This window comes from Scyliorhinus canicula, chromosome 11, assembly GCF_902713615.1.
Source record: "Scyliorhinus canicula chromosome 11, sScyCan1.1, whole genome shotgun sequence".
In the NCBI taxonomy this organism is placed as follows: domain Eukaryota; kingdom Metazoa; phylum Chordata; class Chondrichthyes; order Carcharhiniformes; family Scyliorhinidae; genus Scyliorhinus; species Scyliorhinus canicula.
The window spans coordinates 95,846,449-95,867,737 of NC_052156.1; the positions used below are offsets into that span (position 1 = coordinate 95,846,449).

Sequence of the window (21,289 nt, forward strand, 5' to 3'; positions counted from 1 at the left end):
TCCCGCATTTTCTGCTTTCTCTAGCATCCACCCCTTAAATCTGCTTCCAGGTCCAGGGATCTTGGACTGCCACAAGCTGTCAACAACATCACAATAGCTGCTGGGGAATCTGCTGCAGAAAATACTTTTTTTATGGTTGGAGACCAGCTGCATCCTGATGGAGTGAAAATCTTTGAAGTTGACAAATGCTCCACTGTGGAGCATCTGACTGTGCCTGGATTGTTAACTGTTAACATTCAAGGCAGTGGGCCAAGTGCTGGCAAGTGGGATTAGGTGGGCACGCCGGGGCTTTTCATGTGTTGGTGCAGACTCGATGGGCCGAAGGGCCTCTTCTGCACTGTAGTATTCTGTGATTTTGTAATTATCAGGTGAGCAGTCACTTGTGCCCAGCAATTGTGGGAAACCAACCAGAACATCAGAGCTGAGAGCCCAGTCGGGCTCATTCGGATTAGCATAACCAATGCCAAAGTTGATATAAATAAGCCACCAGTGACCTGTGGAGCATTTGTGGGTGGTCAAATGGGATTTTACTGCAACAGAAAATCCTGGAAGGAACCTGATGCAAAAATGTTACTGGAGGGATGTGACTTTAGTGGGGAGCTATTACGAAAGCTGGACTTTTTAAGATTGTTATGTTTTAAAATGTCTCCTTTTGAAAGGCAAAATTGGGAATTATGGAAGTGTCCTCAGCTTGGAGACATGTCCGTGTGGTCTGGTTCGCATGAGGGTGAAACTCAAACAAACTTCTTGAAATCAAGCTTTTCACAAACTTCACAACTTTTCACAACTTTCCACATTAACTCTCAATAAAAGGACTGTTATTTTTTGGGACACAGGAAGAAAGACAAAGCAGATACTGCTCTGTGGAGCAGAAAAGCTAGTTAGTTTCCTATTTGGAAGGTACGGGACAGGACCAACAGGATATTTGGAGATTTAAGGAATAAGAAATTTATGAGGTGGGCCTTGCTGGTAGAAGTCAGATTTCTAAAACTCAGGCTGAGTGAAACGACTTTCAGTGGACCCTAGAAATTCTGTCCTAAAGCCTGCTGGAGAGCTGGGAGATTTGGACTTATTCTTATAGTGCTACGCATCTATCAGCAATGGAGTCTGCAGTGAAAGGGGTGGTAATATTTAACTCGATTGTGTCAGATAGTACCTTTTCTTTGTTTGATTTATTAGTTGCCTGTTAAATAATGCCTGATTTATGTTGATTTTAGTTTGTTACAGTAAAAAACTCAAAAAAGGGAAATCTTGTCCTTTGGTTATTTCTATTGATTTTGGAAAGTCATTTCTTTTTGAAATCACACTGGATCAGAAGTGAGGTGGTAAGATGGATACAGAACTGACTCGGTCACAGAAGGCATAGAAGGGTGTTTTTCTGAATGGAAGGTTGTGACTAGCGGTGTTCCACAGGGATCTGTGCTGGGGCCTCTGTTGTTTGTAGTATACGCAAATGATTTGGAAGAAAATGTAGCTGGTCTAATTAGGAAGTTCGCATAGTGGATAGTGAAGAAGGTTATTGGCAAATTCTGATTGGCAAATGGCAAAACTCTTAGGATATAGAAAGTCAGAGATATCTGGGCATGCAGGTTCACAGATATTTGAAAGTGGCAAAACAAGTGGACAAGATAGTCAAGAAAGCATACGGAATGTTTGCCTTCATTGGACGGGGCATCGAATATAAAAACTGGCAAGGCATGCTGCAGTTGTATAGAACCTTGGTAAGATCACTCTTGGAATATTGCGCACAATTCTGGTCGTCACACTACCAGAACGATGTGGTGGCTTTGGAGAGGGTGCAGAGGAGGTTTATCAGGATGTTGCCTGGTCTGGAGGGTGTTAGCTATAATAATAATAATCTTTATCGTCACAAGTAGGCTTACATTAACACTGCAATTGAGCCACATTCCGGCGCCTTTTCGGGTACACAGAGGGAGAATTCAGAATGTTCAAATTCCCTAACAGCACATCTTTCAGGATTTGTGGGTGGAAACCGGAGCACCTGGAGGAAACCCATGCAGACACGAGGAGAACGTGCAGACTCCACACAGACACTGACCCAAGCCGGGATTCGAGCCTGAGACCCTGGAGCTGTGAAGCAAGAGTGCTATTGTGCTGCCCATAACAAATAACAAAGCATTTGAAAATGACTGAAGATTTTTCCCAGAATATGACATGAATCCTGGAAGAGTGTGAGGTGAACATATCACACTGTTATTACATTGAGGTATGAGGGAACTCGGGTCTGTCGAGACTCGCCCCCACTCCCTCACCATACTCGGGATAGTAGTCCTCCCAGACAGGAGAGTACAAACATTATCCATGGTATTAGTCAAACAGTCGTCACTTGAAGAGGATCTGTCTATAATTCACGTCACCAACTAAAGCAGGAATCCACACCCACTCCTGAGAGCTGGCTCACTTTACTAACACACACACACTTACATCAAGGGAAACTCTCTCAGAATATCACAAACAGAAGTTTCTTTAAAAACTGGTCCTTCAGGATTTTAGAGGATTGCTATGCGGAGAAGCTGAATAGACTCGGACTGTTTTCATTGGAAAGATGGAGGTTGAGGGGTGACCTGATAAAGAGGTTGACAAGATTATGAGGGGCATGGATAGAGTGGATGGACAGACACTCTTTCTCAGAGTGGAAGGGTCAGTCACCAGGGGGCATAGGTTTAATGCCCGTGGGCGAAGTTTAGAGGAGATGTGCAAGGCTTTTTTTTTTATACAGAGAGCGTGGTGAGTGCCTGGACGCGTTGCCTGGGGAGATTGTGGAAGCAAGTACATTAATGGCGTTCAAAAAGCATCTTGACAAATACATACATAGAGTCATAGATGTTTACAGCACGGAAACAGACCTTTCAGACCAGCTTGTCCATGCTGCCCAGTTTCTATCATTAAGCTAGTCCCACTTGCCCGCTTTTGGCACGTATCCCTCTATACCCACTCTGGCCATGTAACTGTCTAACTGCTTTTTAAAAGACAAAATTGTACCCTGCTCTACCACTGCCTCTAGCAGCCCGTTCCAGATGCTCAACACCCTCTGTATGAAGAAATGTCCCCTCTGGTCTCTTTTGTATCTCTCCCCTCTCACCTTAAGCCTATGCCCTTTAGTTCTAGACTCCTCTACCTTTGGGTAAAGATGCCGACTGTCTTCCTTATCTATGCTCCTCATTATTTTATAGACTTCTACAAGATCACCCCTAAACCCAGGGAAAAAAGATCCCAGTGGCACGGTAGCACAGTGGTCAGCACTGTTGCTTCACAGCTCCAGGGTCCCAAGTTCGATTACCGACTTGGGTCACTGCCTGTGCGGAGTCTGCACATTTTCCCCATGTCTGTGTGGGTTTCCTCCGGGTGCTCCGGTTTCCTCCCACAGTCCAAAGATCTGCAGGTTAGGTGGATTGGCCATGCTAAATTGCCATTAGTGTCCAAAAAGGTTAGGTTCGGTTACGGGGATAGGGTGGAGGTGTGGGCTTAAGTAGGGTGCTCTTTCTGGCCTCCTTCTGCACTGTAAATTCTATGATTCATCCAGCCTCTCCTTATAATTCAGGCCATCAAGTCCTGGTAGCATCCTCGTAAATCTCTTCTGCACTCTTTCTAGTTTAACTATATCCTTCCTATAATAGGGTGACCAGAACATAACACAGTTTTCCATGTGTGGTCTTACCACTGTCTTGTACAACTTCAGCAAGATGTCCCAACTCCTGTATTCGATATTCTGACCAGTAAAACCTAGCAGCTGAATGCCTTCTTCACCACCCTGTCCATTGCGACTCTACCTTCAAAGGGCTGTGAACCTGTCCTCCTAGATCTCTTTGTTCTGTAACTCTCTCCAACTCACTACCATTAACTGAGAATGGCAGCAGGGTAGCATGGTGGTTAGCATAAATGCTTCACAGCTCCAGGGTCCCAGGTTCGATTCCCGGCTGGGTCACTGTGTGGAGTCTGCACGTCCTCCCCCTGTGTGCGTGGGTTTCCTCCGGGTGCTCCGGTTTCCTCCCACAGTCCAAAGATGTGCGGGTTAGGTGGATTGGCAATGCTAAATTGCCCGTAGTGTCCTAATAAATGTAAGGTTAAGGGGGGGGGGGGGTTGTTGGGTTACGGGTATAGGGTGGATACGTGGGTTTGAGTAGGGTGATCATGGCTCGGCACAACATTGAGGGCCGAAGGGCCTGTTCTGTGCTGTAGTGTTCTATGTTCTATGAGTAGGTCCTGCCCTTTGATCTACCAGAATGCATCGCCTCACAGTTATCCAAATTAAACTTCCACCTGCCATTCATCGACCCACAAGCCCAATTGGTCAAGATCCTGTTGCAATCTTATATAACCTTCTTCACTATCCACTATGCCACCAATTTTGGATAGGATGGATGTAGAGGGATACGGCACAAGTGCTGAGGGTTTTGGCCAAGGTTGGCATCATGATCGGTACAGGCTTGGAGGGCGGAAGGGCCTATTCCTGAGCTGTAATTGTCCTTTGTTCTTTGAAATGTTATCAGTGTCCTGCCCAGGAATAATGACACCTTTCTAACTGTCAACATATAGACTTGAATCAATATGGTCTTTTTTACAATTGACAAGTGGTCAAACGTCTGCCACAGGTAACCACCAAGGGACAGGAGACCTTCTGTGATTCCAGATAGACACGAGATTAACTCATATAAGAATATGCTTCTGGAAAGTTGTAAATATTTAAATCACCATGGCTGGAATGCCCTCCCTTGAATAGCCATTCACAATGTGAAACCATTTGACTGGATTTGTGCACAAAATGATGGCATTTTGGTGTCCTCGGGTTGGCATGGACAAGATGGGCCAAATGGCATCCTCCTGTGCTGCAATCTTTCTGGAAACCATTGCTTGGGAACCCCGAATGATCGAGGAAATAAGTGGATTTTATTCAATCCAAAAGTCAAGTTGCTAATTTGAAAAAGATTGGAGAAGGATCAAGTCCATTCCCATCATCAAGTAAGTGAAAAACAAGCTAGAAGTCAAGGACGTACTAGTTCTTAAAGACGAACAATACATGGTACCAACCCTAGATCGTAACCACCTGATTTCTTAATATCATGATATTCACTGTCATCAAGGAATAGAAAATACTGTAAAAAGAATTAAAAATATATCTTGGTAGCCAAATTGCACAAAGATATAAAACATTATATATTGAAAATTGCTTGATATATGCCCATAACAACCCCGATCTATATGCTTATAAAGGAGAACTCAGACATTCTAAGCCCATAGCGGGACCCTGGACGAATTTACAAATTGATTCCGTGGGACCTTGGGTTACGGAGATAGGGTGGAAGTGGGGGCTTAAGTGGGTCGGTGCAGACTCGATGAGCCGAATGTTCTATGTTCTATTAAAATTCAAGTACAGATTTGCAGTTCTCCAAGTTCAAAGCTTAGCGAAAAGAGCTATGCTGAAACCAGCTTATCATAAATAGGTATGAGTAAGCCATTTATTTCCCCATTGTGTAGCAATGGCTTTGGACTTCCAACTCATTCTGGATGGACAATAGAAAGCATTGATCATGTGACCACAGATATTAACCTTATTACCCCAAGAAATAGGCGGAAACCAGATAAGCCTGGAAGCCATCAGGAAAGAGGAACCATAATAGTAATAGTCAGCTCAGCTCCAACCTAAGGCAGCACAAGCCATATGCATCCTGATGTGATAGGGAAAACCCCCATTTTGTAGAAAGCAATATTTCAATTAAACTCTACCACAAACTTGTAAGAACACAGTTCTCAATACTGAATATTTATTGATATACTTTCTGTCAGTGATTCAGCCCAGTCAACTCCCATTATATACTCAGCTTGGTTTAACTGGTGAGTTTCATGAAACATTGTGGCTCTGGAACTAAACTGAAAAGTATATTGAAATATCTTTAATTGAGTGATTAAAGTATGTTCATTGTGAATGCGCCCCTCTCAAGGGATTTGCTTGCATGTTTTTAAAAAAATTTAAAGTACCCAATTATTTTTTTTCCAATTAAGGGGCAATTTAGCGTGGCCAATCGACCTACACTGTCTCTTTCGGTTAGGTGGGTGAGATCCAAGCAGACACAGGAAGAATGTGCAAACTCCACAGGGACAGTGACCGGGGGCTGGGTTCGAACCTGGGCCCACAGCGCCATGAGGCAGCAGTGCTAGCCACTGTGCTGCACGACCATAGCTTGCATGTGGATTAAGAAGCTAGTGTTCATTGCAGAGGTTGGCACGTTGGGGCCAGCTCCATGGTGTGCTTTCAATTTCAGTGTTTGAACTCACCAAGTTGACAATCAAATCCACAGGTCCTGTAGATTAATTCAGCCAACTGTGCCTACAATTTCAAGGACATTGGAGGGTAGACGGATGTTGGGGATATAGAGAATGTATGTCTACCTAGCGGGGTGGAAGAGAGGCTGGTGAAAAGGAAGCATGAAAATCTGGATAGATGAGAAATAGAACATAGAACATAGAACGATACAGCGCAGTACAGGCCCTTCGGCCCTCGATGTTGAACCGACATGGAAAAAAAACTAAAGGCCATCTAACCTACACTATGCCCTTATCATCCATATGCTTATCCAATAAATTTTTAAATGCCCCCAATGTTGGCAAATTCACTACTGTTGCAGGTAGGGCATTCCATGGCCTCACCACTCTTTGCGTAAAAAACCCACCTCTGACCTCTGTCTATTACCCCTCAATTTAAGGCTATGTCCCCTCGTGCTAGCCACCTCCATCCGCGGGAGAAGGCTCTCGCTGTCCACCCTATCTAACCCTCTGATCATTTTGTATGCCTCTATTAAGTCACCTCTTAACCTTCTTCTCTCTAACGAAAACAACCTCGAGTCCATCAGCCTTTCCTCATAAGATTTTCCCTCCATACCAGGCAACATCCTGGTAAATCTCCTCTGCACCCATTCCAAAGCTTCCACGTCCTTCCTATAATGAGGCGACCAGAACTGTACGCAATACTCCAAATGCGGCCGTACTAGAGTTTTGTACAACTGCAACATGACCTCATGGCTCCGGAACTCAATCCCTCTACCAATAAAGGCCAACACACCATAGGCCTTCTTCACAACCCTATCAACCTGGGTGGCAACTTTCAGGGATCTATGTACATGGACACCGGTATCCCTCTGCTCATCCACACTACCAAGAATTTTACCATTAGCCAAATATTCCGCATTCCTGTTATTCTTTCCAAAGTGAATCACCTCACACTTCTCCACATTAAACTCCATTTGCCACCTCTCAGCCCAGCTCTGCAGCTTATCTATGTCCCTCTGTAACCTGCAACATCCTTCCGCACTGTCTACAACTCCACCGACTTTAGTGTCGTCTGCAAATTTACTCACCCATCCTTCTGCGCCCTCCTCTAGGTCATTTATAAAAATGACAAACAGCAACGGCCCCAGAACAGATCCTTGTGGTACGCCACTCGTAACTGAACTCCATTCTGAACATTTCCCATCAACTACCACTCTCTGTCTTCTTTCAACTAGCCAATTTCTGATCCACATCTCTAAATCACCCTCAATCCCCAGCCTCCATATTTTCTGCAATAGCCGACCGTGGGGAACCTTATCAAACGCTTTACTGAAATCCATATACACCACATCAACTGCTCTACCCTCGTCTACCTGTTCAGTTACCTTCTCAAAGAACTCAATAAGGTTTGTGAGGCATGACCTACCCTTCACAAAACCATGCTGACTATCCCTAATCATATTATTCCTATCTAGATGATTATAAATCGTATCTTTTATAATCCTCTCCAAGACCTTACCCACCACAGACGTTAGGCTCACCGGCCTATAGTTACCGGGGTTATCTCTACTCCCCTTCTTGAACAAAGGGACCACATTTGCTATCCTCCAGTCCTCTGGCACTATTCCTGTAGCCAATGATGACCTAAAAATCAAAGCCAAAGGCTCAGCAATCTCTTCCCTGGCTTCCCAGAGAATCCTAGGATAAATCCCATCCGGCCCCGGGGATTTTCACCTTGTCCAGAATTGCCAACACTTCTTCCCTATGCACCTCAATGCCATCTACTCTAATAGCCTGGGTCTCAGCATTCTCCTCCACAATATTATCTTTTTCTTGAGTGAATACTGACGAAAAGTATTCATTTAGTATCTCGCTTATCTCCTCAGCCTCCACACACAACTTCCCACCACTGTCCTTGACTGGCCCTACTCTTACCCTAGCCATTCTTTTATTCCTGACATACCTATAGAAAGCTTTTGGGTTTTCCTTGATCCTACCTGCCAAAGACTTCTCATGTCCCCTCCTTGCTCGTCTCAGCTCTCTCTTTAGATCCTTCCTCTCTTCCTTGTAACTATCAAGCGCCCCAACTGAAACTTCATGCCTCATCTTCACATAGGCCTCCTTCTTCCTCTTAACAAGAGATTCCACTTCTTTGGTAAACCACGGTTCCCTCGCTCGACCCCTTCCTCCCTGCCTGACTGGTACGTACTTATCAAGAACATGCAATAGCTGTTCCTTGAACAAGCTCCACATATCCAGTGTGCCCAACCCTTGCAGCCTACTTCTCCAACCAACACATCCTAAGTCATGTCTAATGGCATCATAATTGCCCTTCCCCCAGCTATAACTCTTGCCCTGCGGGGTATACTTATCCCTTTCCATCACTAACGTAAAGGTCACCGAATTGTGGTCACTGTTTCCAAAGTGCTCACCTACCTCCAGATCTAACACCTGGCCTGGTTCATTACCCAAAACCAAATCCAATGTGGCCTCGCCTCTTGTTGGCCTGTCAACATATTGTGTCAGGAAACCCTCCTGCACACATTGTACAAAGAACGACCCATCTAATGTACTCGAACTATATCTTTTCCAGTCAATATTTGGAAAGTTAAAGTCTCCCATAATAACTACCCTGTTACTTTCGCTCTTTTCTAGAATCATCTTCGCCATCCTTTCCTCTACATCCCTAGAACTATTAGGTGGCCTATAGAAAACTCCCAACAGGGTGACCTCTCCTTTCCTGTTTCTAACCTCAGCCCATACTACCTCAGAAGAAGAGTCCCCATCTAGCATCCTTTCCGCCACCGTAATACTGTCCTTGACTAGCAGCGCCACACCTCCCCCTCTTTTGCCCCCTTCTCTGAGTTTACTAAAACACCTAAACCCCGGAACCTGCAACAACCATTCCTGTCCCTGCTCTATCCATGTCTCTGAAATGGCCACAACGTCGAAGTCCCAGGTACCAACCCATGCTGCCAGTTCCCCTACCTTATTTCGTATACTCCTGGCATTGAAGTAGACACACTTCAAACCACCTACCTGAACACTGGCACCCTCCTGCAAAGTCAAATCTGTGCTCCTGACCTCTATACTCTCAATCTCCCGTACCCCAAAACTACAATCCAGGTTCCCATGCCCCTGCTGAATTAGTTTAAACCTCCCCAAAGAGCACTAACAAATCTCCCCCCCCCAGGATATTGGTGCCCCTCGGGTTCAGATGTAGACCATCCTGTCTATAGAGGTCCCACCTTCCCCAGAAAGAGCCCCAGTTATCCAGAAATCTGAATCCCTCCCGCCTGCACCATCCCTGTAGCCACGTGTTTAATTGCTCTCTCTCCCTATTCCTCATCTCACTATCACGTGGCACGGGCAACAACCCAGAGATAACAACTCTGTTTGTTCTCGCTCTGAGCTTCCATCCTAGCTCCCTAAAGGCCTGCCTGACATCCTTGTCCCCTTTCCTACCAATGTCGTTAGTGCCAATGTGGACTACGACTTGGGGCTGCTCCCTCTCCCCCTTAAGGACCCGGAAAACACGATCCGAGACATCACTTACCCTTGCACCTGGGAGGCAACATACCAAACGTGAGTCTCTCTCGCTCCCACAAAATCTCCTATCTGTGCCCCTGACTATTGAGTCCCCAATTACTAATGTTCTACTCCTTTCCCCCCTTCCCTTCTGAGCAACAGGGACAGACTCCGTGCCAGAGGCCCATACCCCATGGCTTACCCCTGGTAAGTCGTCCCCCCCACAAGTATCCAAAACGGTATACTTGTTACTCAGGGGAACGACCGCAGGGGGTCCCTGCACTGACTGCTTCTTCCCAGTCCCTCTTACAGTTACCCATCTATCTCCAGTCTTTGGTGTAACTACTTCCCTGAAGCTCCTATCTATGACCCCCTCTGCCTCCCGAATGATCCGAAGTTTATCCAGCTCAAGCTCCAGGTCCCTAACACGGTTTTTGAGGAGCTGGAGTTGGGTGCACTTCCCACAGATGAAATCAGCAGGGACACTGACGGCATCCCTCACCTCAAACATTCTGCAGGAGGAGCATTGTACTGCCTTCCCTGACATCACCTCTAGATTTTAAAAAAAACAAGAAAAAGAAAAAGAAAGGAAGAGCTTACCTGATATTACCTCAAACCCTGCTCCCGCTGAAAGTTAAGCAAATTTAAAGGCACTCACTCACCTTCACGACAGGCCCCTGCTCCCGCTTCCCAACCACCGTGGGGTGGGGGGGTTGGTTAGAGGAGCAGGTAGGGTGGGAAACACTCACAAAGTGTTTCGGGTTTAACTGTCACTTGCCAACAGCCCCTCCACAAACCACCTTCAACTTAGGCTGACCGCACTGCACGTATGCAAATTCCCCCAGAACAGCTGATCAGTAGCTCTGCTCTGCTGCCCTCTGCTGGATGCTTGTCTTCACTCAAACTCCTTGGGTCTCCTTTGCCGGTTCCCCTTCAACTTAGGCTGACCGCACTGCACGTATGCAAATTCCCCCAGAACAGCTGATCAGTAGCTCTGCTCTGCTGCCCTCTGCTGGATGCTTGTCTTCACTCAAACTCCTTGGGTCTCCTTCGCCGGTTCCCCTTCAACTTAGGCTGACCGCACTGCACGTATGCAAATTCCCCCAGAACAGCTGATCAGTAGCTCTGCTCTGCTGCCCTCTGCTGGATGCTTGTCTTCACTCAAACTCCTTGGGTCTCCTTCGCCGGTTCCCCTTCAACTTAGGCTGACCGCACTGCACGTATGCAAATTCCCCCAGAACAGCTGATCAGTAGCTCTGCTCTGCTGCCCTCTGCTGGATGACAGGTTGGAATCAAAAGTGGAGAGAACCCAGCAAGCACCGTATTCCAACACGACGGAAAGGGATTCCTAATCCAAGCACAACACTAATGCCATGGCTCCAAGAACAGATCAAAGGCTGGGAATTCTGTGGTAGGTAATGTAAAAAGAAACAAGGAATGAGTGAGATGCAATACTTTCCACTAGGCTGTTGACTACCTAAAACAACAACACTCAAGATGATCAGCACCATCAATGACTAAACAGTTTCTTGCTGTATTGGCTGTCCTTCCAGTACTGTAGAAATTCACTCCCATCACCATTGGTACATCAATGCTTATCATCTACACGATTCATTGCAACAACTCGCCAAAGTTACTTCAATAGCCCATTCTAAACCAGTGATCTCTACCACCTGGAAGGATAGGGAAAGCAGAAGTATGTGTACACCACTACTTACAAGTTTGCCTCAAAGCCACACACTATTTTGTCTTGGAAAAATCTGACAATTTCCGACCTAACAGCACTGTGGGAGTCCATTTGGCACGATTGCAGCGGTTCAAGAAGAACCTCACCACCACCTTCTCGAGGCCAATTGGGGTGGACAGTATGTACTTTCTAGCAATGCCTGTGTTCTAAGTTTGTTTTAAAGCCCAACTAATAGAATGGGTGAATCAGCGATGAATCTTGTAAAGAGGGGCAGAAATTAGAAGCAGAATTATGGCAGAATTTTCTTTATTCCCTTTTCATAGGTTTAAGGTGCGAGGGGCAAGGGTTAAAGGGGATGTCCAAGGCAAGTTTTTTTACACTGAGGGTGGCTGAGCCTGGAACTCGCTGCCGGGGCAGGCAGTGGAAGCAGATACAATAGTGACTTTTAAGGGGTGTCTTGACAAATATATGAATAGGATGGGAATAGAAGGATATAGTCCCCTGGAGGGTCGGGCGTTTTAGTTCAGACGGCAGCATGGCTGGTGCAGGCTTGGAGGGCCTGTGTTGTAATTTTATTTATTCTTTATTCTTAATTAATGAAATTCTTTCGATCAGAGTAACCACTGACTGAGTCATCAATATTATGGAAAGGTCAGGGATGATGCCTGAATCCAGATCAATTACCTTTACAAGTGTCAAAGGCTTGTGTAATTAATAATGCCACTGTTGACCATTGCATGCAAAGTGACCATTGAATTGTTTCAACAGCTAATCTGTCTAAGGGATAATAGCCTGCCTAATCTTTTGAAACATTATTTAAATGGTTATCTGAGCCACAGTATGGCCTTTTGAACAAATGTATGCAGGTTTTAAACAGATCATTCGAGTTATCTGGCACTAATCGTCAAGAGACAGTGATTTTCATTGAAATTGAAATCTAGGCCAGATATGCGAGTTGGACAAAGTTTGTCATATGACTGAATACATTTTTGTATTTTTCATTGAACTGATTGATGGCAAATAAACTGTTAGTCGATAGCTTGAGCCTTGGATTATTTAGTTATCAAGAGCAGACGAGGAGTATCATGTGGTGCAATAATATGAGTGCTCTGCGCATTCAATTCCTCAAGTTCCCATATCGGTAGTGCTTAGTGACTACCTGAGTAGAACATTCAGCATGAATCCCTAAAATGTAACAATAATCAATGTAAGAAAATTACTTGGAAAATATTGCACAACTTAAAAGAAGTGAAGGTTATTTTGATTCCAGGTAGTAGGCTACAGCAATGTGACTCATATCTGACATTAAAATGGAATCTTTCATGTTCATGATTATAAAAATTTGCAACTTTATTTTTTTCAGATTGTAACTGATCAACAAACAGGGCAGAAAATACAGATAGTGACGACCTTAGATACAGCTGCATCCTCCAAGGAGCTTATCTTGGCCACTCCGGATGGCAGAGGTGCAGGAAGGGTGATTTTGGATAGTGGGAACAATACAGCCCAAGGAAAACTTGTTCTGACAACGCCTGAAAGTTCCAGTTCGAAGCAGCTAATCCTCACCACTACAGATGGCATTGTACCCCAAAGATTTCAGGTAACTAATACAATCTGCATAATGGGGTAGAAATTCACCTTGGATGCTAATATAAGCAGGTGGTGTTGGATTGGCCTTCTGTTAATTTCTCTGATATCGTCAGCTATTTACTGCTACTGAGAGAATATTGGATCAGAGAAACGGTACATATTCCTATGTGTTTGCTGCCATTCTCTTTCTAGATGGTAGAGGTTGCAGGTTTGGTGATTTGCTGCAGTGCATCTTCTAGCTGCTGCCACTGCTTTGGTGGTGGAGGGAGTGAATGTTTAAGGTGGTGGATGGGATACAGATAAAGATTTATCCAGGACAGTGTCGAGTTTTTGGAGTGTTGTTGGAGCTACACTCATCCAGGCAAGTGGAGAGTATTCCATCACATTCCTGGCTTCTGTCTTGTAGGTGGTGGAAAGAGTTTGGGCAGGCAAGAGGTGGGTTACCCGCCACAGAATCCTCAGCCTCTGACTTGCGCTTGTAACAATGGTATTTATATGGCTAGTCCAGTTTAGTTTCTGGCCGGTGGTAACCCAGGAAATCGATAATGGCAGATTCAATAATGGTAATGCCATTGAATGTCATGGGGAGATGGTTAGATTCTCTGGATAAAAGAAAATTACTGCGGATGCTGGAATCTGAAACGAAAGATAAAATGCTGGAAAATCTCAGCAAGTCTGGCAGCATCTGTAGGGAGAGAAAAGAGCTAACGTTTCGAGTCCGAGGACTCTTTGTCAAAGCTAACAGACAGAAAGTGGGAAATATTTATACTGTGGAGTGAGAATGAAAGATGAGTCATCGTCACAGAAACCCAGGGAAACCGGGTGCTAATGGCCACAGAAACCAAGGGGAAAGAGTGCTAATGGCAGTCCCCAGAGAGGACAAAAGATGTGAAAGGTCAAACAGCAGAGAAACTAACATCAGAGGATGAACTGTAGATGTGGGGGGGAGGGGAAGGGGGAAGCAAAGAGGAGAAAGGTGAAAGAAAGGTGGATAAGAAAAGGGGCGGGGGAGAAAGAAAGAAATGGTAAAAGACAGTTAAAATGAAATGAAAACAAATGGGTCGAGGTGGAGTAGAGCTGATCATCTGAAGTTGTTGAATTTGATGTTCAGGCCGGAAGGCTGTAGTGTGCCTAACCGGAAGATGAGATGTTGTTCCTCTAGTTTGCGTTGCGCTTCACTGGAACATTGCAACAGGCCAAGAACAGACATGTTGGGCATGGGAGCAGGGTCTTTTGTTAAAATGGCAAGCAACAGGAAGGTCAGGGTCCTGAATGTGCACAGACTGAAGATGCAGGGGCAGCAGGGTAGCATGGTGGTTAGCATAAATGCTTCACAGCTCCAGGGTCCCAGGTTCGATTCCCGGCTGGGTCACTGTCTGTGTGGAGTCTGCACGTCCTCCCCCTGTGTGCGTGGGTTTCCTCCGGGTGCTCCGGTTTCCTCCCACAGTCCAAAGATGTGCGGGTTAGGTGGATTGGCCATGCTAAATTGCCCGTAGTGTCCTAATAAAAGTAAGGTTAAGGGGGGGGTTGTTGGGTTACGGGTATAGGGTGGATACGTGGGTTTGAGTGGGGTGATCATGGCTCGGCACAACATTGAGGGCCGAAGGGCCTGTTCTGTGCTGTACTGTTCTATGTTCTATGTTCTATGCTCAGCAAAGCGATCACCCAGTCTGCGTTTGGTCTCTCCGATTAGAGGAGACCACATTGGGAGCAGCGAATGCAGCAGACCAAATTGGAAGAGATGCAAATGAAACTCTGCTTAACCTGGAATGAGTGTTTTGGGCCTGGGATGTTAAGCATGGAAGAGGTAACGGGGCAGGTGTTACATCTTCTGCGATTGCATGGGAGGGTACTGGGTGTGGTGGAGGAGTGGACTAGATTGTCTCAGAGGGAACGGTCTCTGTGGAATGCTGACAGAGGGAGTGAAGGGAAGATGTGTTCGGTGGTGGCATCACACTGGAGTTGGCGGAGGATCATGCCTTGCATACGGAGGCTGGTGGGATGAAATGTGAGAAGTATAGGGACTCTCCTTGTTCTGGGAGGGAGTGGAGGGGTATTGGCGTGGGAGATGGATCGCACATTGTTGAGGGCCCTGTAGGTGGGAAATCACGGTTGAGGGAGAAGGAACACATTTTCGAAGCACCATTTTGGAAAGTGGCATCATCGGAACAAATGCGGCAGAGGCGAAGGAGTTGAGTGAAAGGGATGGAGTCCTTACAGGGTGTAGGGTGCGAAGAGCTGCAGTCCTGATAGATGTGGGAGTCAGTCGGCCTGTAGTGGATATTAGTGATAGTCTATTACCGGAAATGGAGACAGAAAGATCAAGGAAGGGAAGTGTCTGAGATGGACCAGGTGAAAGTGATGGAGGGGTGGAAACTGTAAGCGAAGTTGATGAATTTTTCCAGGTCCGGGCGAGAGCATGATGCGGCATCAAAATAGTCATCAATGTATCGGTAAAGGAGTTGTGGGAGGGGTTAGATTCTCTTGTTGGAGATGGTCATTATCTGGTACTTGTGTGCCACAAATGTTACTTGTCACTTATCAACCTAAGCCTGAATGTTGTCCAGGTCTTGCTGCATATAGATACAAACTTCATCAGTATCTGATGTTAAACGTCTTATTGCCAGTTGGTGAAGGAGGAGACCAAAAATCAATCTCTACTCAGGTTTATTCACAAAGTGAAAGGATACATTTGTGGGTGGCAAAGTGATTTGTAGTGTTGCCTCACAGTACCATGGCTCTGGGATTGATTCCGACCTTGAGTGATTGTGTGAAGTTTGCACGTTCTCCCCGTGTCTGGGTGGGTTTCCTTTGGGTCCTCCGGTTTCCTCCCACAGTCTGAAGATGTGCACGTGGATTTGCCATGCTAAATTTGGGATACCTTTAATATCCAAAGTAATCCGAACTAACCTTGTTTGTTCGAACACTAGCCCTGGGTGCCTTGTAGAGCACCAAACCCAATCCACAAACCCCTGTATGAACCCAACACTTCAATCAGATACGCCCATTCCATCCAAGCAAATGACTTTTCCGCGTCCATTGCCAACACCATGGGTATCATAATAGCATTAAGCAGCCTCTGCATGTTCATCGACCACTGCCGCCCTTTCACGAACCTCTCCTGCCACCCCTGGCATGAAACCCTCTAACCGCGACACCAGCAGCCTCGCCAACGACTTTGCATCCACATTCAATAGCGAGATCGGGCAGTACAATCCGCACTACTCTGGGTCCTTGTACTTCTTTAAAATGAGCGACATATAGGCCTGCGACAGCGTGGGGGAGAGATCCCTCCTCACCATCGACTCGTTATACATCCCAAACGGGAACCCATCCAGTCCCAGGGTCAACCCGGCCTGAATGTACCCCACGTAATCCATCACCTCCCTCAGCCCAATCCCTCTACTTTCGCCTCCTCAACCCTCGGGGCCTCCAACCCATCCAAAAAAACGCCTCTTCCCTTCATCCCCCACCGGACGCTCCGAGTCATACAATCTTCGATAGAAGGCCTCAAAAACACCATTCACCCTGCCTGGCTCCGCTACCACCGTGCCCCTCTCACCCCTCAGCCTTCCTCAAGATGAACAGTAAAACACCAAACAGTCCACCTGCAGCCCTCAAACTGTGCCCAGTCCATGATCTGTGATGAAGCTCTTTACCCCATCCAGAGTTTCGAATTAAAGTCAAACTGACTTTCAAACTGCTGGGGACACCACCCCAGACTACATTCCTTGATTGTACAAGACCATCTTCACCTTATTAGGTGCTTAGTGCTGGTAAATTCTTTCCATGTTACCAATACTATGGCATTTCTTGGCCCACTCCAGGACCCGCTCCTTCCTTTAGAAACTGTGGAACAGAATGATCACCGCACAAGATAAGAACATAAGAACTAGGAGCAGGAGTAGGCCAATTGGCCCCTCGAGCCTGCTCCGCCATTCAATTAGATCATGGCTGATCTTTTGTGGACTCAGCTCCACTTTCCGGCCCGAACACCATAACCCTTAATCCCTTTATTCTTCAAAAAACTATCTATCTTTACCTTAAAAACATATAATGAAGGAGCCTCAACTGCTTCACTGGGCAAGGAATTCCATAGATTCACAACCCTTTGGGTGAAGAAGTTCCTCCTAAACTCAGTCCTAAATCTACTTCCCCTTATTTTGAGGCTATGTCCCCTAGTTCTGCTGTCACCCGCCAGTGGAAACAACGTGCCCGCATCTATCCTATCTATTCCCTTCATAATTTTAAATGTTTCTATAAGATCCCCCCTCATCCTTCTAAATTCCAACGAGTACAGTCCCAGTCTACTCAACCTCTCCTCATAATCCAACCCCTTCAGCTCTGGGATTAACCTAGTGAATCTCCTCTGCACACCCTCCAGCGCCAGTACGTCCTTTCTCAAGTAAGGAGACCAAAACTGAACACAATACTCCAGGTGTGGCCGCACTAACACCTTATACAATTGCAACATAACCTCCCTAGTCTTAAACTCCATCCCTCTAGCAATGAAGGACAAAATTCCATTTGCCTTCTTAATCACCTGTTGCACTTGTAAACCAACCTTCTGTGACTCATGCACCAGCATACCAAAGTCTCTCTGAACAGCGGCATGCTTTAATATTTTATCATTTAAATAATAATCCCGTTTGCTGTTATTCCTACCAAAATGGATAACCTCACATTTGTCAACATTGTATTCCATCTGCCAGACCCTAGCCCATTCACTTAACCTATCCAAATCCCTCTGCAGACTTCCAGTATCCTCTGCACTTTTCGCTTTACCACTCATCTTAGTGTCATCTGCAAACTTGGACACATTGCCCTTGGTCCCCAACTCCAAATCATCTATGTAAATTGTGAACAATTGTTGGCCCAACACGGATCCCTGAGGGACACCACTAGCTACTGATTGCCAACCAGAGAAACACCCATTTATCCCAACTCTTTGCTTTCTATTAATTAACCAATCCTCTATCCATGCTACTACTTTACCCTTAATGCCATGCACCTTTATCTTATGCAGCAACCTTTTGTGTGGCACCTTGTCAAAGGCTTTCTGGAAATCCAGATATACCACATCCATCGGCTCCACGTTATCTACTGCACTGGTAATGTCCTCAAAAAATTCCACTAAATTAGTTAGGCATGACCTGCCCTTTACGAACCCATGCTGCGTCTGCTCAATGGGACAATTTCTATCCAGATGCCTCGCAATTTCTCCCTTGATGACAGATTCTAGCATCTTCCCTACTACCGAAGTTAAGCTCACTGGCCTATAATTTCCTGCTTTCTGCCTACCTCCTTTTTTAAACAGTGGCGTCACGTTTGCTAATTTCCAATCCAGCGGGACCACCCCAGAGTCTAGTGAATTTCGGTAAATTATCACTAGTGCATCTGCAATTTCCCTAGCCATCTCTTTTAGCACTCTGGGATGCATTCCATCAGTGCCAGGAGACTTGTCTACCTTTAGCCCCATTAGCTTGCCCATCACTCCCTCCTTAGTGATAACAATCCTCTCAAGGTCCTCACCTGTCATAGCCTCATTTCTATCAGTCGCTGGCATGTTATTTGTGTCTTCCACTGTGAAGACCGACCCAAAAAACCTGTTCAGTTCCTCAGCCATTTCCTCATTTCCCATTATTAAAACTCCCTTCTCATCCTCTAAAGGACCAATATTTACCTTAGCCACTTTTTTTTGTCTTATATATTTGTAAAGACTTTTACTGTCTGTTTTTATATACTGAGCAAGTTTACTCTCATACTCTATCTTACTCTTCTTTATAGCTTTTTTAGTAGCTTTCTGTTGCCCCCTATAGATTTCCCAGTCCTCTAATCTCCCAGCAATCTTTGCCACTTTATATGCTTTTTCCTTCAATTTGATATTCTCCCTTATTTCCTTAGATATCCACGGTCGATTATCCCTCTTTCTTCCGTCCTTCCTTTTTGTTGGTATAAACCTTTGCTGAGCACTGTGAAAAATCGCTTGGAATGTTCTCCACTGTTCCTCAACTGTTCCGCCATAAAGTCTTAGCTCCCAGTCTACCTTAGCTAGTTCTTCTCTCATCCCCTTGTAATCTCCTTTGTTTAAACACAAAACACTAGTATTTGATTTTACTTTCTCACCCTCCATCTGTATTTTAAATTCCACCATATTGTGATCGCTCCTTCCGAGATGTTGTGCCGACCATTTATCCTAATCTAAGATCAACCTAACCTACACCCCTTTAATTTGCTGCTGTCCATGTGCCTGTCCAAGAGTCGCTTAAATGTCCCTAATGACTCTGACTCCACCACCTCTGCTGGCAGTGCATTCCACACACTCACCACTCTCTGACATCTCCCCTTCCTCCAATCACGTTAAAATGATGTCCCCTCGTGACAGCCATTTCCGCCCTGGGGAAAAGTCTCTGGCTATCCACTCTATCCATACCTTATACATCTCTATCAGGTCACCTCTCTTCCTTCTTTGCTCCAGTGAGAAAAGCCCTAGCTCCCTCAATCTTTCTTCATAAGACATGCCCTCCAGTCCAGGCAGCATCCTCTGCACCCTCTCCAAAGCATCCACATCCTTCCTGTAATGAGACGACCAGAACTGGACACAATATTCCAAGTGTGGTCTAACCAGGGTTTTATGAAGCTGCAGCAAAACCCCACGGCTCTTAAACTCAATCCCCCTGTTAATGAAAGCCAACAAACCATATGCCTTCTTAACAACCCTATCAACCTGGGTGGCAACTTTGAGGGATCTATGTACGTGGACCCATGATCCCTCTGTTCCTCCACACTTCCAAGAATCCTGCCTTTAATCTTGTATTCAGCATTCAAATTCGACCTTCCAAATGAATCACTTCACATTTATCAAGGTTGAACTCCATCTGCCACTTCTCAGCCGAACTCTGCATCCTGTCAATGTCCTGTTGTAACCTGCAACAACACTCAACACTATCTGCAACTCCACCAACCTTCGTGTCATCGGCAAACTTGCTAACCCACCCTTCAACTTCCTCATCCAAATCATTTATATAAACCACAAGAGCAGAGGTCCCAGTCAGATCCCTGCGGGTCACCACTGGTCACCGACCTCCAGTGGGAATACTTTCCACCCACTACCATTCGCTGTCTTCTTTTGGCCAGCCAATTGTGTATCCAGACAGCCAAATTTCCCTGTATCCCATGCCCCCTAACTTTCTGAATGAACCTACTATGGGAAACCTTGTCAAATGCCTTACTGAAATCCATATACAGCACATCCATTGCCCGACCTTCATCAATGTGACTTGTCGCATCCTCAAAGAATTCAATGAGGCTTGTGAGACATGACCTGCCCCACACAAAGCCGTGCTGACTATCTTTAATCAATCTATGTTTTTCTAAATAATCATAAATCCTATCTCTCAGAATCCTTTCCAATATTTTGCTCACCACAGACGTAAGACTGACTGGTCTGTAATTCCCAGGGATTTCCCTATTCCCTTTCTTGAACAGGGGGACAACATTCGGCTCCCTCTAATCATCTGGTACTACTCCAGTGGAGAATGAGGACGCAAAGATCAACGTCAATGCCAACACCGCAGCAATCTCGTCCTTCGCATCCCGTAGTGACCTTGGGTATACCCCGTCAGGCCCAGGGAACTTATCTATCCTGATGTTTTTCAAAGTTTCCAGCAGTTCAAGTATATTAACCTGGCTCACGCTGTTCTCTTGAGCAACAACATCCCTCTCTCTCGTGAATATTGAAGCATAATATTCATTTAAGACCTCCCCTATCTCCTCAGACTCTAGACACAAGTTCCCTGTACTATCCCTGATCGGCCGTGCTCTCACTCTGATCATCCTCTTATTTCTGACTTAAGTGAAGAGCGCCTTGGTTTTTTCCTAATCCTTCCCACCAGGGCTTTTTCATGGCTCATTCTAGCTCTCCTCAGTCCATTTTTGAGTTCCTTCCTGGCTACCTTGTAACCCTCTAGAGCCGTGCCAGATCCTTGCTTCCTCAACCTTACATAACTTCCTTCTTCCTCTTGACTAGAAGCTCCTCTTCGCTTGTCATCCAAGGCTCCTTCACCTTACCATTCCTTCCATGTCTCAGTGGGACAAAACTATACAGGATCGCAGCAAGTGTTCCTTAAACAACCCCCACATTACTGTTGTGCATTTCCCTAAGAACAACTGTTCCCACTTTATGGTCCTCCGCTCCTG

General features: G+C 45.7%; 1 protein-coding gene across 5 annotated transcripts in view; it reads left to right on the top strand.

Annotated features, from left to right (window-relative positions):
• Positions 1-21,289, top strand: part of nr2c2 (nuclear receptor subfamily 2, group C, member 2) — a 413,970-nt gene that overhangs the window by 90,889 nt on the left and 301,792 nt on the right. For all 5 annotated transcript variants that reach the window (XM_038810866.1, XM_038810865.1, XM_038810869.1 and 2 more), the window contains one exon: positions 12,864-13,100. In XM_038810866.1, coding sequence (XP_038666794.1) covers positions 12,864-13,100 — 237 coding nt within the window. The remainder of the gene's footprint in view (positions 1-12,863; positions 13,101-21,289) is intronic.